The sequence below is a fragment of the Quercus robur genome, chromosome 3 (assembly GCF_932294415.1).
Source record: "Quercus robur chromosome 3, dhQueRobu3.1, whole genome shotgun sequence".
NCBI lineage: Eukaryota > Viridiplantae > Streptophyta > Magnoliopsida > Fagales > Fagaceae > Quercus > Quercus robur.
Window position 1 is genome coordinate 36,987,421 of NC_065536.1, and position 24,582 is coordinate 37,012,002.

Below are 24,582 nucleotides of genomic sequence, written 5' to 3' on the forward strand. Positions count from 1 at the left end.
AAAAGCGAGATCGAAGTTACTAAAATAGAAACAAGGAGTTTAGAGCCACTAGAAATTTTACAAAAAATTTCACAAAATATTGAGGTAGCAAATTATTATTAATATGTTCAAAATGGAAAATACTAAAGTTACAAACTATTTTACGAGTGGTTGATGTGGTGGGTGGTTATTAATAAATAAAAATGTAATGTTGATAGTAGGTCTAAATAAGAAACCGTAAGAATTTACCGCATCAATGATTTATAAAAATAATGTAAAATAACTAAATGAATGGATCATTATTCTTCAAAAAAAAAAAATAATGTTTGCCAACTTACATGGAAAAGCCGAGTTTAGGCACCGAGCGAATGAACCCAACCGAACCGATTCTCATGAGCCGCTCGACCTGTAGCGAGCTATCAGCTATCCCTCAATTCAATTGGACTTGAATAATTTCATGTTCTTCGACATTTAAGAAGATCTACAACAGTAGAGACAGAGACAGAGACAGAGACCCACATGGTTTCACTCTCAAGTTCAGCTCCATCAACCTTCCAAACCCTCCATAACCCACTTCTCACATCAAGGTAAGCTGCCCTCTCTCTCCCTGTCCCTCTTATTATAGATAATATTAGCTATATAGATATGCACAACACCTATATATATTCACTAAGAAGCAAAGGCCCTCTTTCCTTTTCCTTTAATGACTACTCCTACTTCTTCAATGAAAGATTTGATAGAACCCCATTTCAAATATCATCATCATCTTGTTGTGCTTGTGCTTGTTGTTCTTGCTGTACATTTTCGACTCACAGTCATAGGGTGCCCACAAGCCCTACATTTTTATGTGGGTTGAGGCAGTCCACCCTGCTTCAATGCTCAGCTTCTAGAAGGCTGATCTTGGGAAGTGGAAACCGCTACTATAACAGGCTTCCAGTCCAGCATTTGGACCGGGGTTGTTATGAGGTTTCTTGCTCTCTCAAGGAGACTAGTGTGAGTAATAGGCGTAGAAGAAGAAGAAGAAGAAGAAGAAATGAGAGATGTACTTGTATGGTTTCAGAGGAGAGTGAAAATTCAGATTGTTTCGATGATGCAGAAGCAGTTTTGAGCTTGTTGAGTGAGCAAGTGAGTGAGGAATGTTTTGGTGGTAGAGTGAGAAGTGGGTTTTCTTTTGAGAGTGTGGAAGTGAACAAGAGAGGGAGTTTCAGTGGTGGAGAGAGAAAATTGAGTTCATCTAAGAGAGTGGATGTTGAGCAGGGAGGGAACTTTGATGTTAGAGGGAGAAAGGTGAGTTTATCTAAGAGAGTGATTGTGGATAAAGGAGGGAGAAATTGTGGTGGAGAGAGAAATGTGACTTCATCTTCTAAGAGAGTGGTGGTGGATAAGGGAGGGAGTATTAGTGGTGGAGATAGAAATGTGACTTCATCTAGGAGAGTGGAGGAGGAGAAGAGAGGGAACTATGGTAATGAAAGTTATAGAGGGAAGAAAAAAAATGTCGAGTCAGCTTCACAAGAGAGTTATTCAAGGCATAACTTAGAGCCAGTCATACTTGAGTCGAGGGATGAGGATTGTTGTCAGAATGAGGAAAGGGAAACGTTTTTAAGGAGTGACAATCGTAAAGGAAGAAAAGGGGGTTCTAGTTGTTCATCTTATTACTCAGTTTTATCTTCTGGGGATTATGAGAGTGATATGGAAGTCCAGGAAAATCAGGGGCAATTTGTGGAAAAGTTGTCAAGTGGGTATACGGACTCAGGAAAGAGTGATAAGGATAGATCTGAGAGGAACATGGAAGCAGAGTACAAGAGGCAAAAGGATGATGCAGAGGGACAGGGGGGAATCTCAGAACAAAGAAATGCTGCAGTGAGGAATGGAGTTGAGTGGGATTGGAGGAAGAAGTCAGAGAAAAAGCTTACTGAAATAATGGTTGAAGAAACACAGTCTAGGAAAGAATCCTCTCAAATGAATGTGCAAGCGTCAAGCTCCCATGAAAGTGATTATGGAAAGTCATCTAGTTCCCATAGCCAAATCAAGGAGGAAGAAGAGAATTCAAAATCGGCAATGAATTTGTATAAAGGAACAAGAAAGCAATATGGTCAAATAGGGAATCAAGTCATTGGAGTATCAAAATCTGGAAGAAAATACCAGGAACTTACAGAACTAGGTGAGTTCCCTGCCAGTGATATTGAGACAACTTCCTTACAAAAAAGATCCAGTGTTAGGGAAGGGAACATAGTGATAGCTGCAAATTTGGTACATGAAACCAGAGATGAACATTACAAAACAGTAGGCCTTATCACTGGAAATGACAAGCTAAAAAGAAGCTCCCATCAAGTCACTGAAATGTCAGAAATGCAAGATGTAAACACTGGAAGGACTTCTGATGGGCAGAGGGAATCTGATACTAGAATGAAAAAACAGGAAGAAAATACAACTTTGGTATTGAGTTCAGCTCAGCAGATGGAGCAGCCCTGCCAAACTGGTGAATGGATCAGTGAACAGATTGACTCAGGAAGAAAATCCCAGCGTGTCACTGAAATGTCAGAATTCCATGACAGTAATATTGGCAAGGCCTCCATTATGCAGCAGGAAACTAGATTGAATAATAAGAAAAAAAAATCAGACTTGATTTCCATATCAAATCCAGAAGCAAAACAGTTATGTCCCAAAATAGATCAAAAAGCTCCTCAGAGAATTCAATCCAGAAAAGGATATGAAGATGTCAGTGTCATGTCAGTGGTTCATGCCAGTGATGTAGAAACTGTTACAGATCGAAGAACTTCTGAAAGGAGAATTAATCAAAACAGTAATTTGACCTCACTTGCAACACCAGTTGGGGAAACAAGAGAAAGGTATAATCAAACTGATGAAACGGTCTTGCAAATTGTATCAATAAAAGAGGCTCAAAGACCTACTAAACCATTGGCTTTTCATGAAGAAACCTCAGAAGAGGCCTCTAATTTCCAAGCGTCAGTGAATTTGGTTTCCCAGGGTCAAGTACAACAGATTGATGTGGAGGAGGCAGATAATAGAAGCTCACAGGCAATGGTAATGCCTCCACCATCTCAATTGATATCTAGAGGTTCACTGCATGTTGAGGTGACTGGTGGGAATGAAACCCAAGAGACTTCAGGGGAAGCTTCAGAAAGAGGTTCTAGTGATCATTATACACGTTCTGGAGGCAGAATTTTAGCTTTGCACCACGAACCATATGGCAGAGATGGAAGCAGTGAGTGTTATGGGGATGCTCTGGGTTCAGCTGATCGTTTAGAGAAATCATCCACGCATTATGTTGGTGAGTTTCTAGAGAATGTAAGGCAAGAAGTTTTGACTTCAGAAATCCAGAAGGAGAAGAAAGATTCTGAGATGAAGTTGGTATCTGGCGAGAAGTACAGGCAAAAGAGTTCAAGTCAATTTGGTTCTGGAGACTCTCAGTTGAGAGAGCGTAAGTCAAGGCATCCATCTGGGGGTTCCGGAACAAAGGGTCCTTCTGATGAAATATGGGATGTAACAGACTCGTCTATTCAGAAAACCCCCCAGACAGAAGGATCAGAGGACACTACAACAACTGGGAATGCCATTATGAAGAGATCTGGCAGGTCCTTGTGGGGTATCATTGCAGATGTTTTTCGACTAAGGTGGGTATCACATTCTGAATCCCCGCATTCTGTCACAAGGTCAGGTAGAAGGAGTTTGTCAAACAAGTCCGCTAGTAGTGAGACATTGTTTTCTGGCCGTGAGCATGAAGAAAATGATCAAGAGAATGCACAGAAGGAAAAAAGAAGCATGCCTGCAGAAGTAATGTCTTCTGATCAGCAACTGCGTGGTAAAACTTCTCTTCAAAGTCAAGGAGAAGCTTGTGACACAATGAGATCAAAGGATAAAATAAGTTATCTTGAAGGAGATACATCATCTTTAGGTACATCAGAAAGTGGGTCAGCGTCAAAAGGATTTTCCTTAGCTTCTGGAGAGGAAAATGTTAATGAAGATGCAAAGGGTTTTCATGGTGCCCCTTCTGGCATGGAAGTAGCAGGACCACTAATACCATCACCTACTGGGGGCATAAGAAGATCTGCCATTGTAGATGAAATTTCAAAGACCAGTGAAACGGCTGCATCTGAATATGGCTCAATGGAGCAGGTAGCGGAACCTGTTAGTGTGAGATTGTCTGAAATCTCAGATACCGAGGGAAAGGATGGGGAATTGCAACAAAGGAAGCTTCATCGGAACAAGCAAGTCCCAAGAGATAGATTTGATGAATGGGAAGAAGCATATAAACTAGAAAGTGAGCAGAGGAGAATTGATGAAATCTTTATGAAGGAGGCACTGTTGGAAGCCAAGAAGGCTGCTGATTCTTGGGAGGTGCCAGTTGGGGCTGTGCTTGTGCAGCATGGGAAAATTATTGCTCGTGGATGCAACTTGTAAGTTTTATGAGTTTCTGAAATATATTGTTTGGTTGGTTGCCTTTTTTATGTGGGGGTATTTATATGGAGATATGTATTTCAGAGTAGAAGAGTTACGGGACTCCACTGCCCATGCAGAAATGATGTGCATACGGGAGGCTTCAAACTTGCTTCGGACTTGGAGGCTTTCAGTAATTTCCTATGTTTAGAATCTACTTTTAAATTTTTGATAATTATGAAAGATGCAAGAAAGAACTAATGTAATATAATAAATGTTTCATCATTTACTGAACCTTCGGTCACAAAAAACAAACAGAGGTTCACCCAATAACAATAAAACTTGATATCCCTGACATTAAATCTACTTTTAAATTTTGTCATCTAAAATGTTAAATATCATCTTAATTTGTATAAAATGAGATGCTAATTTACTGAAGATTTAAACCATTGCAGTTTGCAACAATGGTGTGTTTCAGCATCATCTTTATTGAGTTTTAACTGATACCAAATGACTGATTACCATATATGCCTTATCCAGCTCTCTTGTGGATAGAACCAAGCACTTGGAATTAGTCGCTACTTGCTCACTGAAAAACTTGAATGGCATATTTAACTTCTTGATACTGCAGAGCAATATGAATAAAATGGTGTTCCTAGCTGTGCGAAACCATACAATTCCTAGGAAATTTGCATTACACTTTCTTCATACTTTCATTAATAAAAAAAAAAAAAAAAAAAACTAATGATAACAAAGAAAATAAAGTATAGATTTTTGCATTAAACTCACATCTGAAATTTTCTGAATGGTAAATATATAGAATGTGAATGTAAGAAATTGGACATCACTAATTGCTTGAAGTATTGGTGAGAACTGATTTTAAGCTTATGACAATTGGTTATTAGTAAACATGATTGGTAGTCTTATTTTTTAAAAATAAAATAAAATGAAAGAAGAAAAAGAAAAGAGTCATAATAAGTGATTGTGTCTTCTTAATAACTGTATCAATAAGTTGTTAACTGTCAACAATGATTCCATATTTGTTTGTGATTACTCCATTCTAAAGCTTTAAGGATGATCATGTTCAATACCAAAGTTCATTCCATAGGTTATCTAGTAACCTTGAATTGAAAAGTATGCCCATAATAATGTGAATTCAGATACCATCCTGCATTATGAAGTGGAGTGTGGCTGTAAATTAATATCATGATGACTATACTTGTTTCCCAACACCACCAAATAAAAAAGAAAAAAAAATTTATATTGGTCATTATACTGTTCAGTCTCTAATACTTTGGTTACTCAACTGTCGAAATCCACCATTCCACGGTGATATAAACCATACAGGGGCTTGTGTAGAATTGAGTCTCTCTATAACACTTGAAATCAATTAGTTAGTTTTAGTTATAACGCTTAGCTCATACTTAGTTTAAAACACTTAATATCTATTTTATGACACCTAGCTTCAGCTAATTAATGTTTTCCACTGTCAGGGGACAACACTCTATGTAACGCTTGAACCATGTCCCATGTGTGCTGGTGCAATACTCCAAGCAAGAATCAACACTCTCGTATGGGGAGCTCCCAATAAACTTCTTGGAGCTGATGGCAGCTGGATTAGGTACGGAATTTATGTGCTGTTCCTGCTTTTTTCTCCCCTTGTTTAAATGATGTTTAAACCAGTCAGCCTATGGATTTTGTAATCTCATGTAATAAAAATTCTAATGGAAACTTCTAATGGTTTGAATCAAATGACTTTTCTCCAGTCAGTTTATCTGGACCACTGAATTCTGAATCAACTCAGAGTTTCTGATTTCATATAAAGGGCGTGGATAAAAGATAGTAGCATGATAAATTGAAGTAAAGCAGTTCTTCACAAATAGTTTCCCTTATGCTTATGCTACAACACCTATGAATTACAAGACTTATATACTCTACATTCAAATCCTTTACACTCCATCAAACATTTTGTTTGTTATACCTAATAGTCCTCTAGTTTCAAATCAGAGGCTAGTCACTCTGCTCGGTTCTCAATATAGCAAATGAATTAAAGAAACCAAGGATTTTCCCAGGATATGAAGACCAAATGAAAAGACATTACACCACCATTCAAAAATGATAGGTCAATAACTGATTTAATTTTTTTTTTTTTCCTTTTTGCGGTTTGGCGGGGTGGGGGGTGTTGTGCTGCAGATTACAAGAAAAGAAATCAAAGAATTGCTTATATCTTTATTTGAGTTGTATAGACAACAGCATATGCACAGCTCTTGTTTCAGTTTTTTGTTTCTTGATGTTTTCTTTGTTTGATCAATTTTTCTCTGCCCGCTCCCCATCGCCCCCACCCCCCCCCCCCCCCCCCCCCCCCACCCAAAAAAAAAAAGCAGAGAACATTTTCTTCTATCCTGCTCATTTGGTTCACAACTGGAATGCACAGTATCATTTAAAACTGAGTATGACCTGGATCCTCACTTCTTCTGGCTAATCTGTAATCACTAAACAATTGTATTTATAACTAGGATAAACTTGCCATATCTTCAATAAGGATGTTTAGTCATGTTTTATTATAACTTTTATATTGGTAGGCACAGAAGGCATTTCACATAAGCAATACCTTATGCACATCATTCATGTAAATATATATTTTTTAATTCCTTTCTTTCTTTCTTTCGGCTTTGCCTTTGGAAATAAGAGAGAAAGGGTTGAGCTTCGATGGGTAGAATGCTTTGAAACATATTGCAAATGAGGCTGGTAATATATGGATAGCTGCTTCTTGTTGCTTGAGACTAGAACTAAATGTTCTTGCTAGAATGGGCTGCGGGAACCAGAATAGAATGGAAGCCATACAACTGGTTACTTTACTAGTTAACATGACAATATTATATAGAATATAGAGTTGATGGACAAAGAGCATAATTTTGATGGACCAGGAGCTATAAGGAAGAAAGTTCTGACATATAACTAGTTTTTTGCAGGCTTTTTCGGGATGGTGAAGAAGGTGGAAATGGCACGGAATTGCCAGATAAGCCAGTTGCTCCTGTCCACCCATTCCACCCAAAAATGACAATTCGCCGAGGGGTGTTGGCATCTGAGTGTGCAGATGCAATGCAGCAATTTTTCCAGCTGAGGAGAAGGAATAAAGAAAAGAAAGAAGACCCACCTCCTCCACCTGCATCCCTTCCCGTATCACACCATCCATCAAAATTTCTTACAAAGATGCATGATATCTTCCAAGTTTTCTGTTTGTAATATGGTTACTGAACCCTTTGTTTTTAGAGCTGTAAAAACTTAGTTGCAAGAGATGGCTGTCCTTCAAATCAAATAAAATTGATATTGTTGAGGGTTGATGGAATCCCTAGACTGCAAATTGAATTATCTGATGTTGAACGGCTTGACTACTTAAAAAGTTAAAGAGCAAGAGTTGGGGTCATTGATAGAATTGGAAGAAAGAAATGAATTGTGGCCCCCCAAAATTATGTCTTGGGTTCCTTTGACACATAATTGGCCAGCATAGTGGCAGTGTTTAAGAGTTCCTAAGAATGATATTGGTCAGAAACAGAAAATTATAGAGTAAAACTAACTACCTGTGGGGTTTACGACATAAACATGAGGTGTAATTTCGAGATGTACAAGAATTTCTTTTTCATATCTTTTTCTGTGTTGGTAATGCGGAAAATGACTGCTTGCTTACTGCAAAGATGAATTTAGCAAGATCCAGGCATAACTTTGTAGCCTAATTTCTCTCTTTACAAAAGATCTGAGATTCCAGTATCAGGAGTGTTTGGGAAAAGAAGTATTCACTTTTTGCTTTTTGTCTGAGTGTTTTTTTTTTTTTTTGGGTGTAAATAATCTAAAAATAAATTAGCTTTTAGTTTTTTGTCATACATTTAACATGAAATTCCAAAAATTACATCTTTTAATAAACGCTACAAATAAACTACCTGAAATTGCAAGGTACCCAAATTGACAATATTGTAAGGATTGTGGAGCTTAATTTGATAAATGGACAATGGCATTTCTATCTTCCAAAAAAAAAAAAAAGAAAAAAACAGAACAAGAAGGGTATGGAGGGGAAGGTTCTTCCCCCAATAGGAAATCCTGAAGCTGAAGCCTTGCTTTCCTCATCAAATTCAAATCTGATGGGAACTAATTACCCACGTCTAGGTCAGATGTCCGGATCAATATGGTGATAAATGGTTATACATATACACATAATAAAGCGTTTGGTAAGATTTTGTTGGCACTTATTAAACGGATGTGATCTCTTAATTCACTCCGCTCCATGTTTTTCCCAAATACGCCATGTGAATTTTGTGTTCTAATAGGTGACAAAAATAATACCAATAATTTCCATGAACTTTTTTTTTTTTTTTTTATAAATAAATTTTAAATAGCTGAAGAGGCTAGGATGGTTAGTAAATACCAGTTCAAGATTTTCCACAACGATTAAAAGGCAAGAAAATCTATACCTCCTTTGCTCCTGCAAGTCATCAAATGAGTAAACTGTAATCTTTTCTCTTTTTCTTTTTTATTTTTTATATTTAAAAAAAAAAAAATTGTTGGAGGACTGGCAAAATATGGGGCAGGCCCCAATTCCCCCAATGTGATACTGAAAATTGACAACTTGGAAACTACAATCATAAGATGACCAAAATAAATAAATAAAACAAACGATTTTACCATCTGACCTCAACAACACAATTTTTAGTAAGCTTTCCCCATATAATAATGTGAATATGAAGCTGGGGCAGTAAGTTCAGCCTTTAAAGGCCCTCTAACATGGGCCCACTAATAAGCATTGAGAGGGTCTAAAGTTAAAATTAACAACCTTGTTTGGCAAATCATTAGAAGGGACGTAGCAATCACATGAAGACTACATCTCTCCCTCCAACATTACACCCAACCTGTATTTCACTCCCTAGAACTGTATTACTCCCTCCTTGATTAAATATAAAAGCACCAAATATTTCCTACCAATTCTCATCTCCACAGAAATGGCTACAATGTTGTGGGCTTTCTTTTTAGTTGGTCTTAGTTTTACACAATTCCTTGCCAATGTACAAGGACAAGTGGCCACACCTTCTACCTTGCCAACCACAACACCAGCTGCACCATCTACTCTGCCAACCGCAACACCGCCTCCTACTACCACACCAGCGGCCCCATCCAATTTGCCAGTTGCAACACCGCCTACAACACCATCTGCGCCATCTACATTGCCAACTGCAAAACCACCTGCTGCTACCACCCCATCTGCAGCAACCCCCCCACCAAAATCATCCCCATCTCCTAAAGTAGCCCCAACAATAAGCCCAACCGTCCCACCCCCTAAAATTCCACCACCACAAAGTCCACCTGTCTCAACTCCAACACAGCCACCGGTATTGCCACCATCTCTACCACCAGCTTTACCACCACCAAAAATCTCTCCCACACCAGCCAAAGCACCACCAGTGCCAGCCCCTGCAAAGCAGACACCAGTACCAGCACCGGCACCACCACCACCTACAGCAGCACCTGTACCAGCACCACTGAAGGCAGCACCAGCACCAGCACCTGTACCAGTTACACCCGTTCCAGCACCAGTCTTGGTGCCCTCATCTGCTCCAGCACCCACCAAACACAAGAAGAAAAGAAGGCACAGACATAAGCACAAGCATCATCATGCACCAGCACCAGCACCAGCAGCTAATGTAACCAGCCCCCCAGCACCTCCTACATTGGTAGACACAGAGGATACAACTCCAGCACCATCACCAAATGCGGTAACTTTTAATCAGTCGGATTGCCATTACTATTAATTTTCCAAAATTGCTGAGAAACTATTTTATATATGTTAAATAAATTTTGAATAAATGGGGTGGCTTGATATGGATGATTTTACTTCTCACATGAAAAAATGTTTTGACTGATGCTACCACTACAAATTTGACAACATAAACCTTACAAACTAATATATCAACTTTTTACAAAACAAAAAATAATTCAGAAATTTATTTATTGTGTTATTTATGTGACACCAATCACATTCATTGTTACATCAATATATCAGCTTTAACAATTTCCAAATATTTTTATTGACTATTCCTTTCTTTCTCAACTCACAGAATGGAGGACATGCACTACATCAGCAGGTAGGAAGGTCTGGAAGGTGGATGACTACAGGATTAGCTGTTGCCATTCTGCTGGCTCTTACAGGATATAATTCCTAGAAATCTTATGTGATGATGGACCACTGATTTGCTGTTATACTGAAAAGAGATGATTATTTCATACGTATTACACAAGATCAATTCAAAGATTGGTTAGACAGGAGTGAATAATAAGGAGACTGAGCCATATCAAGGTTTTGTAGTTCCAATTTTTGAATGGTTAATGTTTAATGAGGACAAATTTTGAGTTTTATTTTATGCATATATATACATATATATATATATATATATTAATTTTGTTGCTGAATGAAGACTGATTTTTTTATTACGACAACAAACATGGAAATATCCAAAAGGAAACTTAGAATAACTAACAAGTTGATTGGCACATATCAAACTTGATCAGTATTTGAGCCCGGATTGATTTCCTCCCATAAGTCATACTCAACCATGAGGCCAAGGTTGTCAACTAATTTGTGATGACAGAGACAACCTGCACACTGATTAAAGCACAACCAGTTGGTCCGCAAAAACATAAAACCTTCAAATTCAGGGTTTTCATAAAATGTTTATGCATTGGTTTTATTTTTCATAAGGAAATTTTTTTGATGGACTATTCAAATTTGCAAATGGAAAAGAATTCCATGGTGCCATCTCAGCTTCTTGTATTATAGAAATGGCCTGACCTAAGTCAAAGATCAAGAAGAATATAAAAATCATTGCAATCTCTTCCAAGAATTCTTTTCTAAGTTTCTCTTTTAGATTCCATTTGGATCTTGATGCTAGATTGAAGCCCAGCAAGAATTCATCTTATGGATATTCAAGTTGGTTTTCATAAGCTATAAGATTCAATGAAACAAACGGTCCCTAAATATTACTGAAAAACTATATATTACGTAAGATGATAAAAACTGCATCTCTCTACCCAGTGGTTGATATTGCTTTGGTGCATACTCTGTCTTCTAACTCAGAATAGCATAACAAGTTGATTGGCACAGATCAAGCTTAATCAGTATTTGAGTCCGGATTGATTTCCCCCCGTAAGTCATACTCAACCACGAGGCCAAGGTTGTCAACTAATTTGTGATGACGGAGACAACCTGCACACTGATGAAAGCACAACCAGTTGGTCTGCATGAACATAATAACCTTAAAATTCAGGGTTTTCATAAAATGTTTATGCATTGGTTTTATTTTTCTAAAGTAAAGAAATTTTTTGAAGGACTACTCCATTTTGCAAGTGGAAAATAATTCCAAAGTGCCATCTCAGCTACTTGTATTATAGAAATGGCCTGACCCAAGTAAAAGATAAAGAAGAACATAAAAATCGTTGCAATCTCTTCCAGAAATCTTTTCTAAGTTTCTCTTATAGATTCCATTTATATCTTGATGCTAGATTGAAGCCTGGCAAGACTTCATCTTATGGATATTCAAGTTGGTTTTCAGAAGCTATAAGATTCAAAGAGACAAATGGTCCCTAAATATTATTGAAAAACTTTATATTAAATAAGATGATGAAAACTGCATCTCTCTACCCAGTGGTTGATATTGCTTTGGTGCATTCTCTTTCTTCTAACTTAAGTCATTAATTTTGGCAGTTGCCAACCTGAAGATAAGCATAAATGATTTTTCACTCAAAGTCATATTTGACACCTTACCCAACAATAAGAGCTATCATTTTTTTTTTAAAATCTTGATCCTACTTTCATGTTGCAAGTTATTAGAATAGCAAGTAGCAGAATAATAAAACAGTCTTGAAAAAACAGTTGAAGGGAATAAACAACCATTCATCATCAAGAAACATCCCACACGACTTTCATTATGTGGCAATGAAAAGGAAACCAACTAAGTACCTGTATGTAAATAAGGCCGCGCTCATAGGCTAATCGATTTATGAGCCTCTCTGTTCTTTCACCACACACATCACAAGTAAATTGTACAAGCAAACTTCTTCTTGGAAGTTTTATGTCAATATTTGCATCCTGCACGGAGGACATGCAGTTGTGAGAAGACACGTTTAAGAAAGGAAAAAAAAAAAACAAACTATCAAAAAGTGCACGTTGCTTGGTTTTAAAGCATAGCAGCATACAATGCAGCTATACTTTTTTTTTAAATATCTGCAGTGAGTTGTACTTCAAATGGAACCAAACAAGTGAGCAAAATAACAAAATGGCAAATTTGTGCAAATGAAAACATTAGGAAATACATTTTTTTGAACGTGGAGTTGAGTCATAAAAAAGAATGATAGTCAAAAAATTCCAATTTTCACTCTATTTTTTTGCTTGAACTTCAATATACACCAGAAACAGAGGGTTGTTCTATATGCTTTATATTAAAGTCATTCATCAGTAACCCAAATATTACCAAACTAAAAAAATTATATATATATATATATATATATTGAAACCATTTAGAAATTGAAAATGCATTATACTCATTTTCTTAGAGTGCATCAAAGCTATACAAGGAAGTTTCACACCTGAGCAACCAACAAACCAATTTATTCTTTAAAAAATAAAAAAAAATCCAAAGAAAAGTATGTGTCATGTCATGTGTGCACGTAACAAGAACAAAAATTTTCCTCTTTCGTCTTTACAATAGTCAATAAGGAAAGGAGAAAAGTGCAGTATTATTTTTGAGTTATGAAATAGAATCATATTTTTTTAAAAAAAATGTTGGAATGTGAAATTGCATACCGTGGTGTTGGGTTCTTCGGATTGAGAACTATCTTCCACGAATTGAGAAACCGCCAATAGGCTGCGGCGGCGGCAGCGGCTGCCTAATTTGGGCTTGGGGGTTTGGGAGAATGTAATGGAGCCAAAAACATGGATATTATTATTATTATTATTATTATTATTTATGGGTTCGTAATTGTAAGTTCGGTTTTGTGTCAGACTAGGATATGTCGAAGGTAGAAAGAGACGACACCCACTTCCACATCCAGACCCAGAACTAGTTGTTGTTGTTGGTGTTACCGTCATCGTGCTGTCTGTTTTTTTTCAGGATTTTTCTCCGGTCGGATTTTTCAAGCCTAAACTATAGAACCCAATAAGTGAAAAACTGGGGTAACACCGAGGGAGTGAGGGGCGGCTGAAGAGTTAGGAGAGGGACGAGCGAAAGAAAGCGTGAAGCTTTTAAGGTGGAGGAATGGAAAAATGAGCTTATAGCAAATGTAAGAGGCCTGAAAAATTAAGAGGATAGAAAATGGGAACGAAATAGAAAAGTAGGAACCTAAAAATTATTTATTTATTTATTTTTATTTGTATTAGTTAGAAGGATGCGAAAGTGGGGAGATAAAAAAAATAATGAAAATATGAAATTGATATAAATTTATAATTATGTCTTTATTAAATAAAATAAAAATAAAACATGTTTTTTTATCAAAAAAATTGTGATGTGCAAACAAAAAAATAATACATTTTTTTAGCAAAAATTATTATGTATGTGCAAGTGAAAAAAAAAAAAAAAAGGCATTGGATGAGAGGAAAAAAAAGAAAAGAAAAAAAAGAAGAAGACACTTGTGGAGAAAACTTTCTCCGTCAACCCAAGTGCACAAATAAATAAAATAATCTCCCCCTCCAATTTTCTCCTCATTTTGGAGATAAAACTTTTTGGTGGGTTTGAAAAGAAAATACCAGAATTCTACTATTTATTTTCTTCTCTCCTCATCCAACCAAACACATTTTAAAATTTTTCTTGCACTTTCTTGCAATGATGGGCATTAAAACACTGGATTTTCTCATATTTGGTCATGGATGCTCTTGGGCTCAAATCTTGTGATACAGTTGTGGAGCTTAGAGGGAGGTGTTCCATGAGAGGGAGCTCCAGAGGTGGTGGGCTTCATTCTCTTCCAAAGATTGGGATTACATCAAGAGGTTTATTAGAGATGCCATGGCACTATTTCTTACACCTCTATGTTGGGAAATTTAGACTATCGGTTGATAGAATTAACAAGTTTTAAACCCAAGTTGTTAATTAGATTTATTATGAATAAACCTTGTTAAAAAAAAAAAAAAACATCAATATCATGCACAATGGAATAGTAAATAAGAAAAGATATGATGATCCAAGAAAACCAATAAAACAAACTAGTTTCACAGTAAAAAAAACTTGGTGAGAAACCTTCCTGAAAAGCAATCCATTATAATAAAAAGAAGTTTTAGATCTAGTACAAAACCTTTGTCCCTAAACTCTACAATCCCCGTAGATGAACTTACAGTAGAAACCTTCTACCGCTTTAGAACCTTTGAACTCTTCAATATATGAATGCCATCCTTTTGCACGAATCCTAGTATGTGACTAACTCCAGCAACTTGAAGATATTGTTGGCTGCAAAGTTTTTCACTTCATCAACAATGAAGATCAAGAAGCACTTAGTTACAAAACCTTAAGGCGTAAAGATGCAGTAGCTTCTTTCAAAGAGAATAAGGCACTAGTTCACTTTCTGCATGTGTTCTCCATGTATGACAACCTTTAAAATAAGCCTTATATATGTCTAGGGTTGTGAGAAAAGAAACCCTACACATACATGTCAGCATGAGCTGAATATCAAATTTGGAAATTCTGATTTTGTAGATCTCGACATATTTGGCTTCTGTCGAGCTTCTATTGAGCTTTCTTCATCAAGTCTCGATAGATACTGTTTCTGTCGAGCTTGACTGAACAGCTTTTCTTCACTTGTTTCTTGGTCTAATCTTCATGGCTTTAATACTTGGCTTGAACAACATGTTTCTTAAAGTACTAAATCCATCCTAAATCTACCCAATTACAAGTAAAGTGCATTTTGTCAAAGGATTAGCCAATTACATAAATATGTCCCTAACACTCTAGATTGGTGCCTAGTGGAGGCTATAGTCACCTGTTAGGATCCTGCTTTAAGGTATGTCACAATTTAAGGACATGGATTTGGTCCCTACTTTGGAGGAGTATGATCGTATCCTTTCTTTGTCTACCCCTATGGATCAGGTTTATCCGCCACTTGTTCAACCTCGCTATCCCAAGCGGTTGGCAGAGCTACTAGGCCTGAAGATGGTTCTGGTAGATATTCTGACTTAATATGAGAGTGGGTTAGGGGGCAACCTACCCCTGGATTTTCTGATTTGCCAATTCAGCCTAGTTGAGTGCCCTGTTGCCTATAAAGGTGACTTTGTGGATCTAAGAGAGTACTAAACTTTCTATAGGCGCCAGGCATTTGTGATTGCTTTCTTTAGCTTGATACTATTTCCTTCTTAGTCGAGTTCTATTAGCTTCACAGTCTTACCCCTGGTGAGTATTCTTCCTCATAATACTTCATTTATTCCCTCTCTTCTCTCTGAGACCATTCGATCACTTTCTTTATGTTGGGAGGCGGGTAGTGGTAGGCTTCACTACAGTGTGCACATGTTGCAGTTGTGGTTTTGTAGCCATATAAGTTTATTCTCTAGGGTAGAACCCATCGGATTTTTGAGGAAGAATATGGTCAAGATTATTGTAGCCATTGACATTCCTTTTATGCGTGATACCATTGCTTGGTTGGGGTATTTGTTTGGCTTGGGTCCCATTGATTGGGTATGGAGAGTCAAGTGGGGAGTTACCAGGTGGCAGGGTTGGCTCTTTGCTTTGGTTTGCTTGGCATCACACTGATGGGCATCTGGGATTGCACAGGATATTATTTAAGCATGGCTATAAAGCAGTTTGAGGGCACTCTGCATGCCCCTCTACTTAGTGACCTTTCTGACGTCACTTGTGACTATGGAGACAAAGATATAGATACAGTTGTGATAAAGCGCGCTTCTAGTTTCTAGAAGAAGCGCAAGTCATCGATTGACTATAAGTGGTTTATTGCTAAGTTTAGAGAGCAGAGAGCCACTAGGGATCCATACTTCATCATTGACTTGTCATTGCCTTATCCACTTAATCCTAGACATCTAGCTGATATACTAAGGAATTGTATCCTAAAGTTTGAGGTTAGGGTTAAGAGTACTCATAGGAGCCTAAGATAGTGCCTGGTAGAGGCTATCAAAGACAGAGACTACTGCAAGGAGGCCTTTAATGTTGTTATAGAAGACTTTGATGAGATGGGGGCGACATATGAGACCGAGCTAGTCGCAGTTAGAGTAGAGCTCTCATAGAGGGGTTAGATCCCTTCATCCACAGATATTGTGTGAGCTCAGCTGAGATCTTAGGTTATGAGCCTAGAGAGTAAGCTTGCAGATTTTACTCAGAGATTTACTATCTTGGGCCAAACTAGATGAAATACAGTTCCCCCTTACAAAGGCATGTATTTCTCCCCCTAACATGTAGAATCTTAAAAAGAAACCACATTTTCTCCCCCTTTTTGTCATGATTGACAAAGGGAACAAGAAGCTATGAAACTTCACCTGAGAAACATAAAGTTGATCAAAGATGATTAAGGGGGCACAAGGAATCCGTATAAATGCATGAATGTAATGAAACAAGATGCTATAGATGACAAGATAGAATAAAGATGCAAAACATGTGAAAAACAATGCATACAAGAGGGTCTCAACAGATCGAGAAGCTTTCGAGATGCTATCGAGAGAAAACCTAGAAATCTTGATGGATTGAGGATCTGTCGAGAATCTATCAGGCAGATAGAGAGCTTAGAAATTTTCCTTAATGGATCAAGAAGCTGTCGAGGATCTGTCGAGAGCAAAGCAAAGAGGCTTGATAGAAATGGATGTGTCAAGGTATCTGTCAAGAAGCTGTTAAGCTTGAAGAAAAGGATTTTTTTCAAGGGAGGAAAAACACATAAAGATGAATGCAACAAGCAAGCTACTTAAACATAGATCCAATCAACATGTTAAGCTCTCAAAAACATCTCTCAACAAAAAAATGCAAAGCATTCATGATCCAAAACACACACACACACGCATACACACTAAACAAGTCTAACCAATTTTATATTTCAAAAACAAGTTATGACAGTTTAGTGAGCATACATTAACACATGTATTCCTTGTGATGGCCAAATCACATTCTACCTGCACATGTATCAAAAGTAGCAAAGAATATGCGTATTGTGTGTGAAAACATAGCAAAAGTGCATAGGTGTCTCATATTATGACGATTTGAGATATGAGAAAATCAAATACACTCATAGATAATAATAATTTCTTGATGGAGACTATCACCTTTGAGGTAAATCCTATAACTCCTACATCTCCTAGAAACACACTTGCAACTATATTTAAAAGCATTTTGATTCTTTTTACTTTTGTTTTTCTTTGCATATTTTTTTTTGAGCATATCATGCATGGGTATATAAGGGAGAGAGAAGAAATACCCAATTATGTAAGTTTAAACATCACAATTTTGCTTTGTCGAAGCATACAGATGTGATTCATGATTGGTGGGTTTTAATGGTGAGATGGTTATTTATGCCTTTCTCTTAGGATTTTTTAGTCATTCCCATAAAAAAGAGTGATATGAGTGTTAAGTATAAGAGATTACTTAATTGTACTCATCACAAACACGAGCCACAAAGCTCACTTGCTTAGTTATGCATTGAGATGCTCATTTAAGCTACAAAAGATACAATGGTTAGAAAACTTTGTTTCAATGGCTATCCAAGGTACATAAGTACCAATATACCCAAACACACACTGCTTTTGTATATATTTTTTTCTCTTTTCATTTTGAAAAACAAACAAAATAAAGACTAAACAACCAAACAAAAACAGAAAACAACATGAAAGCATGAAAGAAAGGCGCAGATGCATGAAAGCATGATTCCAAAGGAAGATAAGAAATCAAGCAAAGAGAGTCCTACTTTAGATAAAAAGAATTAAAGTAGAGGACAAAAAAAAAAAAAGACAATTAAGTCTTAGGCTCCTTTCTCACCCACACAACATGAGTCTTTGGCCGTGAAGATGAAAAGGCATGTGTCATAGTATGTCTATTAAAGGACATAGAAGAATTAGAATTCTCCTGAAATTGAGTTAAAAAGCTCAAAGCTTTTAATAACTCTCCAAACAAAGGTGTAGGTCCTTAAGAGGAAAACTGTGACTGTTTGGACACTTGCTTTTGAGGAGATACAACTTAAAGCAATTAAGATGAATGTGTCTAGAAACACCACAATGGTGACAAACATGAGGTCTAACAAAGGATTTAGAATTAGTCAAATCAGTTTTGGATTTCATACCTTTATCACCTTTCTCAGATTAGGGCACAAAGACAATCTTTGATCTAGAAGCCATGGAAGAGGAGGGGCCGGAGGAAACATCATATCCTAAGCCAGTCTTATCAGAACTAGGCTTTTGAGCACTCAATACTTCATCAAGCTTTGCACTAGACATTCTTTCTATTTAAGTTCTAGTTTGACTAAGCTCAACCTCGAGATTCTTGACCTTCTCTTCTAATGAGGTGTTCTCCATAACAAAAGTCTCAACTAACCTTGTAGTCTCATCTAGTTTGATTAACAGATCAGCTTTTTTAGTTTTTGTTAGGACATATGTGTTTCACATGTTAAGAACATATGTCATGATTTTATGTAATTGGCTTATCCTTTGACAAAACGCACTTTACTTGTATTTTGGTAGATTTAGGATGTGTTTAAATACTTCAAGAAATCTTGTTTCAAGATCAAGTATTGAAACCTTCAAGTCCGTTCAAGAAAACAAGTTCAGAGTGCAAAATCATTAAAGCTCGACAATTGACTCGACAGCTGCATCTATCGAGCTTAAGGAAGCTGTTCTACATTCGGTGTGCTCGACACCTGCTCAACAGCTGCTTGACACCTAATATCTGTCAAGGTTTAAGATTTTTAGAATTTCAATTTGATTTTCTTGGGATCCGTGAATGTGTCTTTGGGCTTTCTTTTCTCCTAACCCTAGACATATAAAAGGATCAGTTTAAGGGCCGTCAAAGAGTTCACAAGTTGTACAAGCTTTGAGCAAATTCTGTTCAAGCAAATTGTGACCGGAGACGAAGTTCTTGCCTTAGTTCATCTCTTTCTCTTGAAGAAGTTGCTGTGTATGTGCATCGTAGGGTTTTGTGACCAAACATCTTCTTAATCTTCATCGTGTGTATGAATTGAAGAACTTTGCAACCAACAACCTTCTTAGTTGGTGATTGAAGTCGCGTACTAGGATCCGCGCAATTGGTTAGTCACGTACTTGGGAGTCGTGCATCGAAAGGGGAACTGTCACTACAGAACAAGTCCAATTGGGTATTGGGGTAAGGGTTCAACTGTAGGTTGGTAAGGTACTTGGATTCCTTTCTTGTAACCGCTTGTTGTGATAATAGTGGAGTTTCAGGAGTGTTGACCTGAAAATCACCCGGTGGGGTTTTTGTCGATAAGTTTTCCCCATTCGTAAACAAATCACCGTGTTATTTATTTTCCGCTGCATATTTAGTTTATTGGCGATTTTTTTATGCTACCACGTGTTTGCATGATAAATTGATTAATTAATAACTTGGCTTTTTAATTAATTAATTTCTATCACAAGGGGTCATTCAGTTTGTGGCCTATCAGTTTTCATCTCATTAATCTCTTTTCTACAAAGATAAGAAGTCTTTTAAGATTTTATAAATTCAGTGCATAGCTTATCATAGGCTTCCTAAAGGGTCACCTAGGTACTTCATCATTAGAAGAATCCTCACTATCACTAGCATTCTCCATAATCACCTTATCAGTTATGGCAGCAAAAGCCATAAATTGAACACGTACATCCACATACTCATTAGAAGTGTCATTCTTAGTATCACTCTAGGTAGCAACAAACTCTTTATCTTTTGACTTCTTGGTCTTTTTCTTCATAAGGTAGTTTGGGTACTCTATCCTCATATGACCAAAACCTTTACACTCATGGCACTGGATAAAGGGTTTCTCACTCTTATCCTTTCTTGAGGATTTAGATTTCCTAGGAGGTTTGTCCTTATCATTTTTCCTATGTTGAAGAAGCTTGATAATCTCATTAGCTATAAAGGTTAGATCCTTATCCTCATCATCATCTTCAGAGTCATCAATCTCTTCCTCTATACCCTTAAGAGCCAAGTTTCTACTCTTTCCACCTTTTCCCATTAAACCTAATCCCATCTCGTAGGTTTGAAGGTTCCCTACAAGCTCAGTAAAAGGAATTTGATCAATGTCCTTCACTTCTTCAATGGCAGTGATCTTTACATGGAATGTTTTAGGTAAGGACCTAAGGATTTTCCTAACAATGTTGGATTCTACTATAGATTCTACAAGGTTGAAGGCAGAATTCACAATATCCTTGAGTTTATCATAGAACTCATCAAAGGTCTCATCCTCCTCCATCCTTATTTCTTCAAAACTACTAGTGAGTCTTTGAAGTTTCACAGTCTTTACTACCTTGGTACCTTCATAGGTGGTCTCAAGAATGGTCCATGCTTCCTTGGCAACTTTCGTGGATGATATTTTCATGAATTCCTCATTGGTCACCCCACTAAACAAAGCATTCAAGGCTCTATTGTTGAAATTTGCCACTTTGATTGTTACTTCATCCCAATCCACCGACGCTTCCTAGAGCCTGAAAAAAAACTTTCATACGAACTTTCTAGTACGCATAGTTAGTGCCATCAAATAAATGAAGAACAAAAGAGATTGTCCATGATCCATGACAACGGGGGCCAAGGATCACACTTAGGAAATTAATCCAATCAGAGTGTACCCACTTTGATACCACTTGATGGAAAATTTAGATCCCGGTTGATAGAATTAACAAGTTTTAAACCCAAGTTATTAATTAGATTTATTATGAATAAACCTTGTTAAAAAAAACATCAATATTATGTCAATATCATGTATAGCAGAATAGTTAATATGACAAGATATGAAGATATGATGACCCAAGAAAACCAATGAAACAAACTAATTTCATAGTAAAAAAACTTGGGGGGAAACCTTCCTGAAAAACAATCCACTATAATAAAGAGAAGTTTCAGATCTAGTACAAAACCTTTATCCCTAGACTCTATAATCCACGTAGATGAACTTACAGTAAAAACCTTCTACCGCTTCAGAACCTCTGAACTCTTCAATATATGAACGCCACCCTTTTGCACAGATTCTAGTACGTGACTAACTACAGCAACTTAAAGATGTTGTTGGCTGCAAAGTTCTTCACTTCATCAACAATGAAGATCAAGAAGCACTTGGTTACAAAACCCGAAGGGGTAAAGATGCAGTAGCTTCTTTTAGAGAGAATAAGGCACTAGGTCACTTTCTGCATGTGTTCTCCCTATACGACAACCTTTAAAATAAGCTTTATATATGTCTAGGGTTGTGAGAAAAGAAACCCTACACATACATGTTAGCATGAGCTAAAAATTAGATCTGGAAATTCTGATTTCGTAGATCTTGACAGATTCAGCTTCTGTCGAGCTTTCTTCATTAAGTCTCGATAGATACTGTTTCTATCGAGCTTCTGTTGAGCTTTAATGAATAGCTTTTCTTCACTTGTTTCTTGGTCCAATCTTCATGGCTTTAATACTTGGATTGAACAACATATTTCTTAAAGTACTAAACCCATAGATCTACCCAATTACAAGTAAAATGCATTTTGTCAAAAAATTAGCCAATTACATAAATATGTCCCTAACACTCTGGATTGGAGCCTACTAGAGGCTATAATCACCTGTTGGAATCTTGCTTTGAGGTCTTTCACCATTGAGGACATGGATTTGATCCCTACTTTGGAGGAGTATGATCATATCCTTTCTCTGTCTACCCCTATGGATTAGGTTTATCTGCCACTTTTTCGGCCTCGCTATTGCAAGTGGTTGGTAGAGCTACTAGGCCTGAAGACGGTTGTGGTAGATATTTTGACTCAATATGGGAGTGGGTTAGGGGGCAGCGTACCCCTGGATTTTCTGATTTGTCGGTTTAGCCTAGCTGAGTGCCTCGTTGTCTACAAAGGGGACTTTGTGGGTTTGAGAGTACTAAACTTTCTATAGGCGCTAGGCTTTTGTGATTGCTTTCTTTAACTTGATGCAATTTCTTTCTCAGCTGGGTTCTATTAGCTTCACAGTCTTACCCTTGGTGAGTACTCTTCCTCACAATACTTCATTTATTACCTCTCTTCTCTCTGAAACCATTCAGTCCCTTTCTTTATGTCAGGAGGCAGGTAGTGGTAGGCTTCACTACTGTGTGCACATGTTGCAGTTGTGGTTTTGCAGCCATATGATTTTGTTCTCTAGGCTAGAACCCTAGTGTTTTTAAGGAAGAATAGGGTTAATATTACTATAGCCATTGACCTTCCTCTTATACATGATACCACTGCTTGGTTGGGGTATTTGTTTGGCTTGGGTCCCATTGTTTGGGTATGGAGAGTCAAGTGGGGAGTTACTAGGTGGTAGGGTTGGCTTTCTACATCAGTTTGCTTGGCATCACGTTGATGGGCATTTGGGATTGCACAGGATATTATCTAGGCATGGCTATGAGGCAGTTCGAGGGCACTCTGCACACCCCTCTACTTAGTGACCTTTCTGACGTCACTTGTGAGTATGGAGACAAAGATATAGATACAGCTGTGATAAAGCGCACTTCTGGTTTCTGGAAGAAGCGTAAGTCATCAATTGATTATCCCACTTGTCTTGGAGATAACTATGAGTGGTCTACTACTGAGTTTAGAGAGTGGAGAGCCACTAGGGATCCATGCTTCATCATTGACTTGTCATTACCTAATCCACTTAATCCTAGACTTCCAGCTGATATACTGAGGAATTATACCCTAGAGTTTGAGGTCAGAGTTGAGAGTACATTTAGGAGACTAAGAGAGTGCCTGTTAGAGGCTATCAGAGATAGAGACTGGGGCAAGGAGACCTTGAATGTTTTTATAGAAGACTTTGATGAGATGGGGGTGACCTATGAGACCGAGCTAGTTGCACTTCGAGTAGAGCTCTCATAAAGGGGTTAGATCCCTTCAGCCACAGATACTGTGTGAGCTCAACTGTGATCTTAGGTTACGAGCCTAGAGAGTAAGCTTGCAGATTTTACTTAAAGATTCATTGTCTTGGGCCAAACTAGAGATGAGGAGAGAGCTGCAATAGAGGCTAGCCATGTTGAGGTGAGTAGCAGGGTTGATGATTTAGCAGTGCGGCTAGTGTAGGCTACATCCTACATTCACTCTACTTTAAGCCTTGAGTATGGGCCGACTGATGAGCCGAGTGAGCCACAGTTGACATTTTGTCGTCTCCAGGCTAAGGTAACCAAGAAGAAGGAGGCGTTGAGGGTTTCCACTGCTGAGATTGGCACATTACAGGTCCCAACTTAGAGAGGCAACGTTGCACCTCGGGTCCTAACTTAGAGAATTGGTCCAAATTCGGCATGCATATACCAGACTCAGTGAGATTGCCAGAGATCTTAATTTTGATGTTGTGAGGTTGCTTCATACCCATTCCTCAGATGATCTGATTCTCTTTACTGGCTTTGGGAGACTATGCCAGGCAGTGTCAGACCATTTGGGTCATGTTTGACTCACTTGAGTCTCTTCTATTTCTTTTCATTTCTGCACATGAGTTATGTAGTTAGTATTCCATCATGTATGGAAAGGTCCTTCATAAATTGCTAGGAAGTTATGTGAGGCCTTCCACTTTTGGGTTTTTAAAGCATAATCTAGTTTGTAAGGCATGCTTCATAATGGAAAGAATGTGGAAATAGAGATGTTTATGTATATATTGATCATCAGGTGATGTTTATGTTTATGATATTTGTGTTTGGAAAAAGAATGATAGATGCATTAAAAAGATAGAACAAGGCACAAAACAGGCATGTTTAATGAATATGTGTGCAAATACTTGAAAATGCATAAACATACAAATATAATGGTAAATGTAAGTCTATGCACATCAATATCTCAGGTTACAAATGATACATCCTATTCTAGATAGAGCTTTTCCATTCCCATTGGGGTACACCTTCCATTGATGTATGCCATAAAATCCTTAAACAAAGCATAGAGGGCCATATATATTTCAATCATAAAGCAATCCTCTAAAAATCCTAAGGTACCCTTATATCTTCATCTTGAAAAGGTTCATTTTTCCTTCTGATCTTGATTTCAATCCAAAGCAGATTCAAAGAACTGAGTGA

General features: G+C 37.5%; 3 protein-coding genes and 1 non-coding gene across 6 annotated transcripts; 2 read left to right on the forward strand and 2 right to left on the reverse strand.

Annotated features, from left to right (window-relative positions):
- The first annotated feature begins 393 nt into the window (after window positions 1-393).
- On the forward strand, window positions 394-7,719 carry LOC126717951 (tRNA(adenine(34)) deaminase, chloroplastic). Its single transcript, XM_050419954.1, has 4 exons — window positions 394-4,397; window positions 4,483-4,570; window positions 5,871-5,998; window positions 7,350-7,719. The coding sequence occupies exons 1-4, from the start codon at window positions 625-627 to the stop codon at window positions 7,621-7,623; spliced, it is 4,263 nt and encodes a 1,420-aa protein (XP_050275911.1). The 5' UTR covers window positions 394-624; the 3' UTR covers window positions 7,624-7,719.
- On the reverse strand, window positions 4,650-4,750 carry LOC126720122 (small nucleolar RNA snoR74). The gene has a single exon (XR_007653276.1). It is a non-coding gene; the product is annotated as a small nucleolar RNA snoR74 (small nucleolar RNA).
- A 1,600-nt stretch (window positions 7,720-9,319) lies between the features above and the next one.
- LOC126717952 (lysine-rich arabinogalactan protein 19) lies at window positions 9,320-10,779 on the forward strand. Its single transcript, XM_050419955.1, has 2 exons — window positions 9,320-10,139; window positions 10,482-10,779. Exons 1-2 carry the CDS (start codon window positions 9,369-9,371, stop codon window positions 10,584-10,586), a joined length of 876 nt encoding a protein of 291 aa, XP_050275912.1. The 5' UTR covers window positions 9,320-9,368; the 3' UTR covers window positions 10,587-10,779.
- Window positions 9,957-13,743, reverse strand: LOC126717954 (uncharacterized). Of its 3 annotated transcripts, none has more exons than XM_050419957.1 (3): window positions 13,223-13,743; window positions 12,380-12,508; window positions 9,957-11,026 (listed from the first exon to the last, which is right to left on the reverse strand). In XM_050419957.1, the coding sequence occupies exons 1-3, from the start codon at window positions 13,505-13,507 to the stop codon at window positions 10,919-10,921; spliced, it is 522 nt and encodes a 173-aa protein (XP_050275914.1). In that variant the 5' UTR covers window positions 13,508-13,743; the 3' UTR covers window positions 9,957-10,918. The 3 variants fall into 3 exon arrangements, with proteins under 3 accessions (XP_050275914.1, XP_050275913.1, XP_050275915.1); XM_050419956.1 differs by lacking the exon at window positions 9,957-11,026 and adding an exon at window positions 11,256-11,657 and having other exon boundaries at window positions 13,223-13,741; XM_050419958.1 differs by lacking the exon at window positions 9,957-11,026 and adding an exon at window positions 11,256-11,633 and having other exon boundaries at window positions 13,223-13,737.
- Between the last annotated feature and the right edge of the window lie 10,839 nt (window positions 13,744-24,582).

What these genes read in the sequence shown, in the direction of transcription:
- LOC126717954 (XM_050419956.1), bottom strand. Translation starts at nt 13,507, where the DNA reads ATGACGGTAACACCAACAACAACAACTAGTTCTGGGTCTGGATGTGGA. An exon ending in CCGAAGAACCCAACACCACG is followed by an intron (nt 12,509 to 13,222) that starts GTATGCAATTTC and finishes TCCTCCGTGCAG; the next exon opens with GATGCAAATATTGACATAAA. An exon ending in GCGGCCTTATTTACATACAG is followed by an intron (nt 11,658 to 12,379) that starts GTACTTAGTTGG and finishes ATGTTCATGCAG; the next exon opens with ACCAACTGGTTGTGCTTTCA.
- LOC126717951 (XM_050419954.1), top strand. Translation starts at nt 625, where the DNA reads ATGCACAACACCTATATATATTCACTAAGAAGCAAAGGCCCTCTTTCC. An exon ending in ATTGCTCGTGGATGCAACTT is followed by an intron (nt 4,398 to 4,482) that starts GTAAGTTTTATG and finishes TATGTATTTCAG; the next exon opens with AGTAGAAGAGTTACGGGACT. An exon ending in GCTGATGGCAGCTGGATTAG is followed by an intron (nt 5,999 to 7,349) that starts GTACGGAATTTA and finishes AGTTTTTTGCAG; the next exon opens with GCTTTTTCGGGATGGTGAAG.
- LOC126717952 (XM_050419955.1), top strand. Translation starts at nt 9,369, where the DNA reads ATGGCTACAATGTTGTGGGCTTTCTTTTTAGTTGGTCTTAGTTTTACA. An exon ending in CAGCACCATCACCAAATGCG is followed by an intron (nt 10,140 to 10,481) that starts GTAACTTTTAAT and finishes CTCAACTCACAG; the next exon opens with AATGGAGGACATGCACTACA.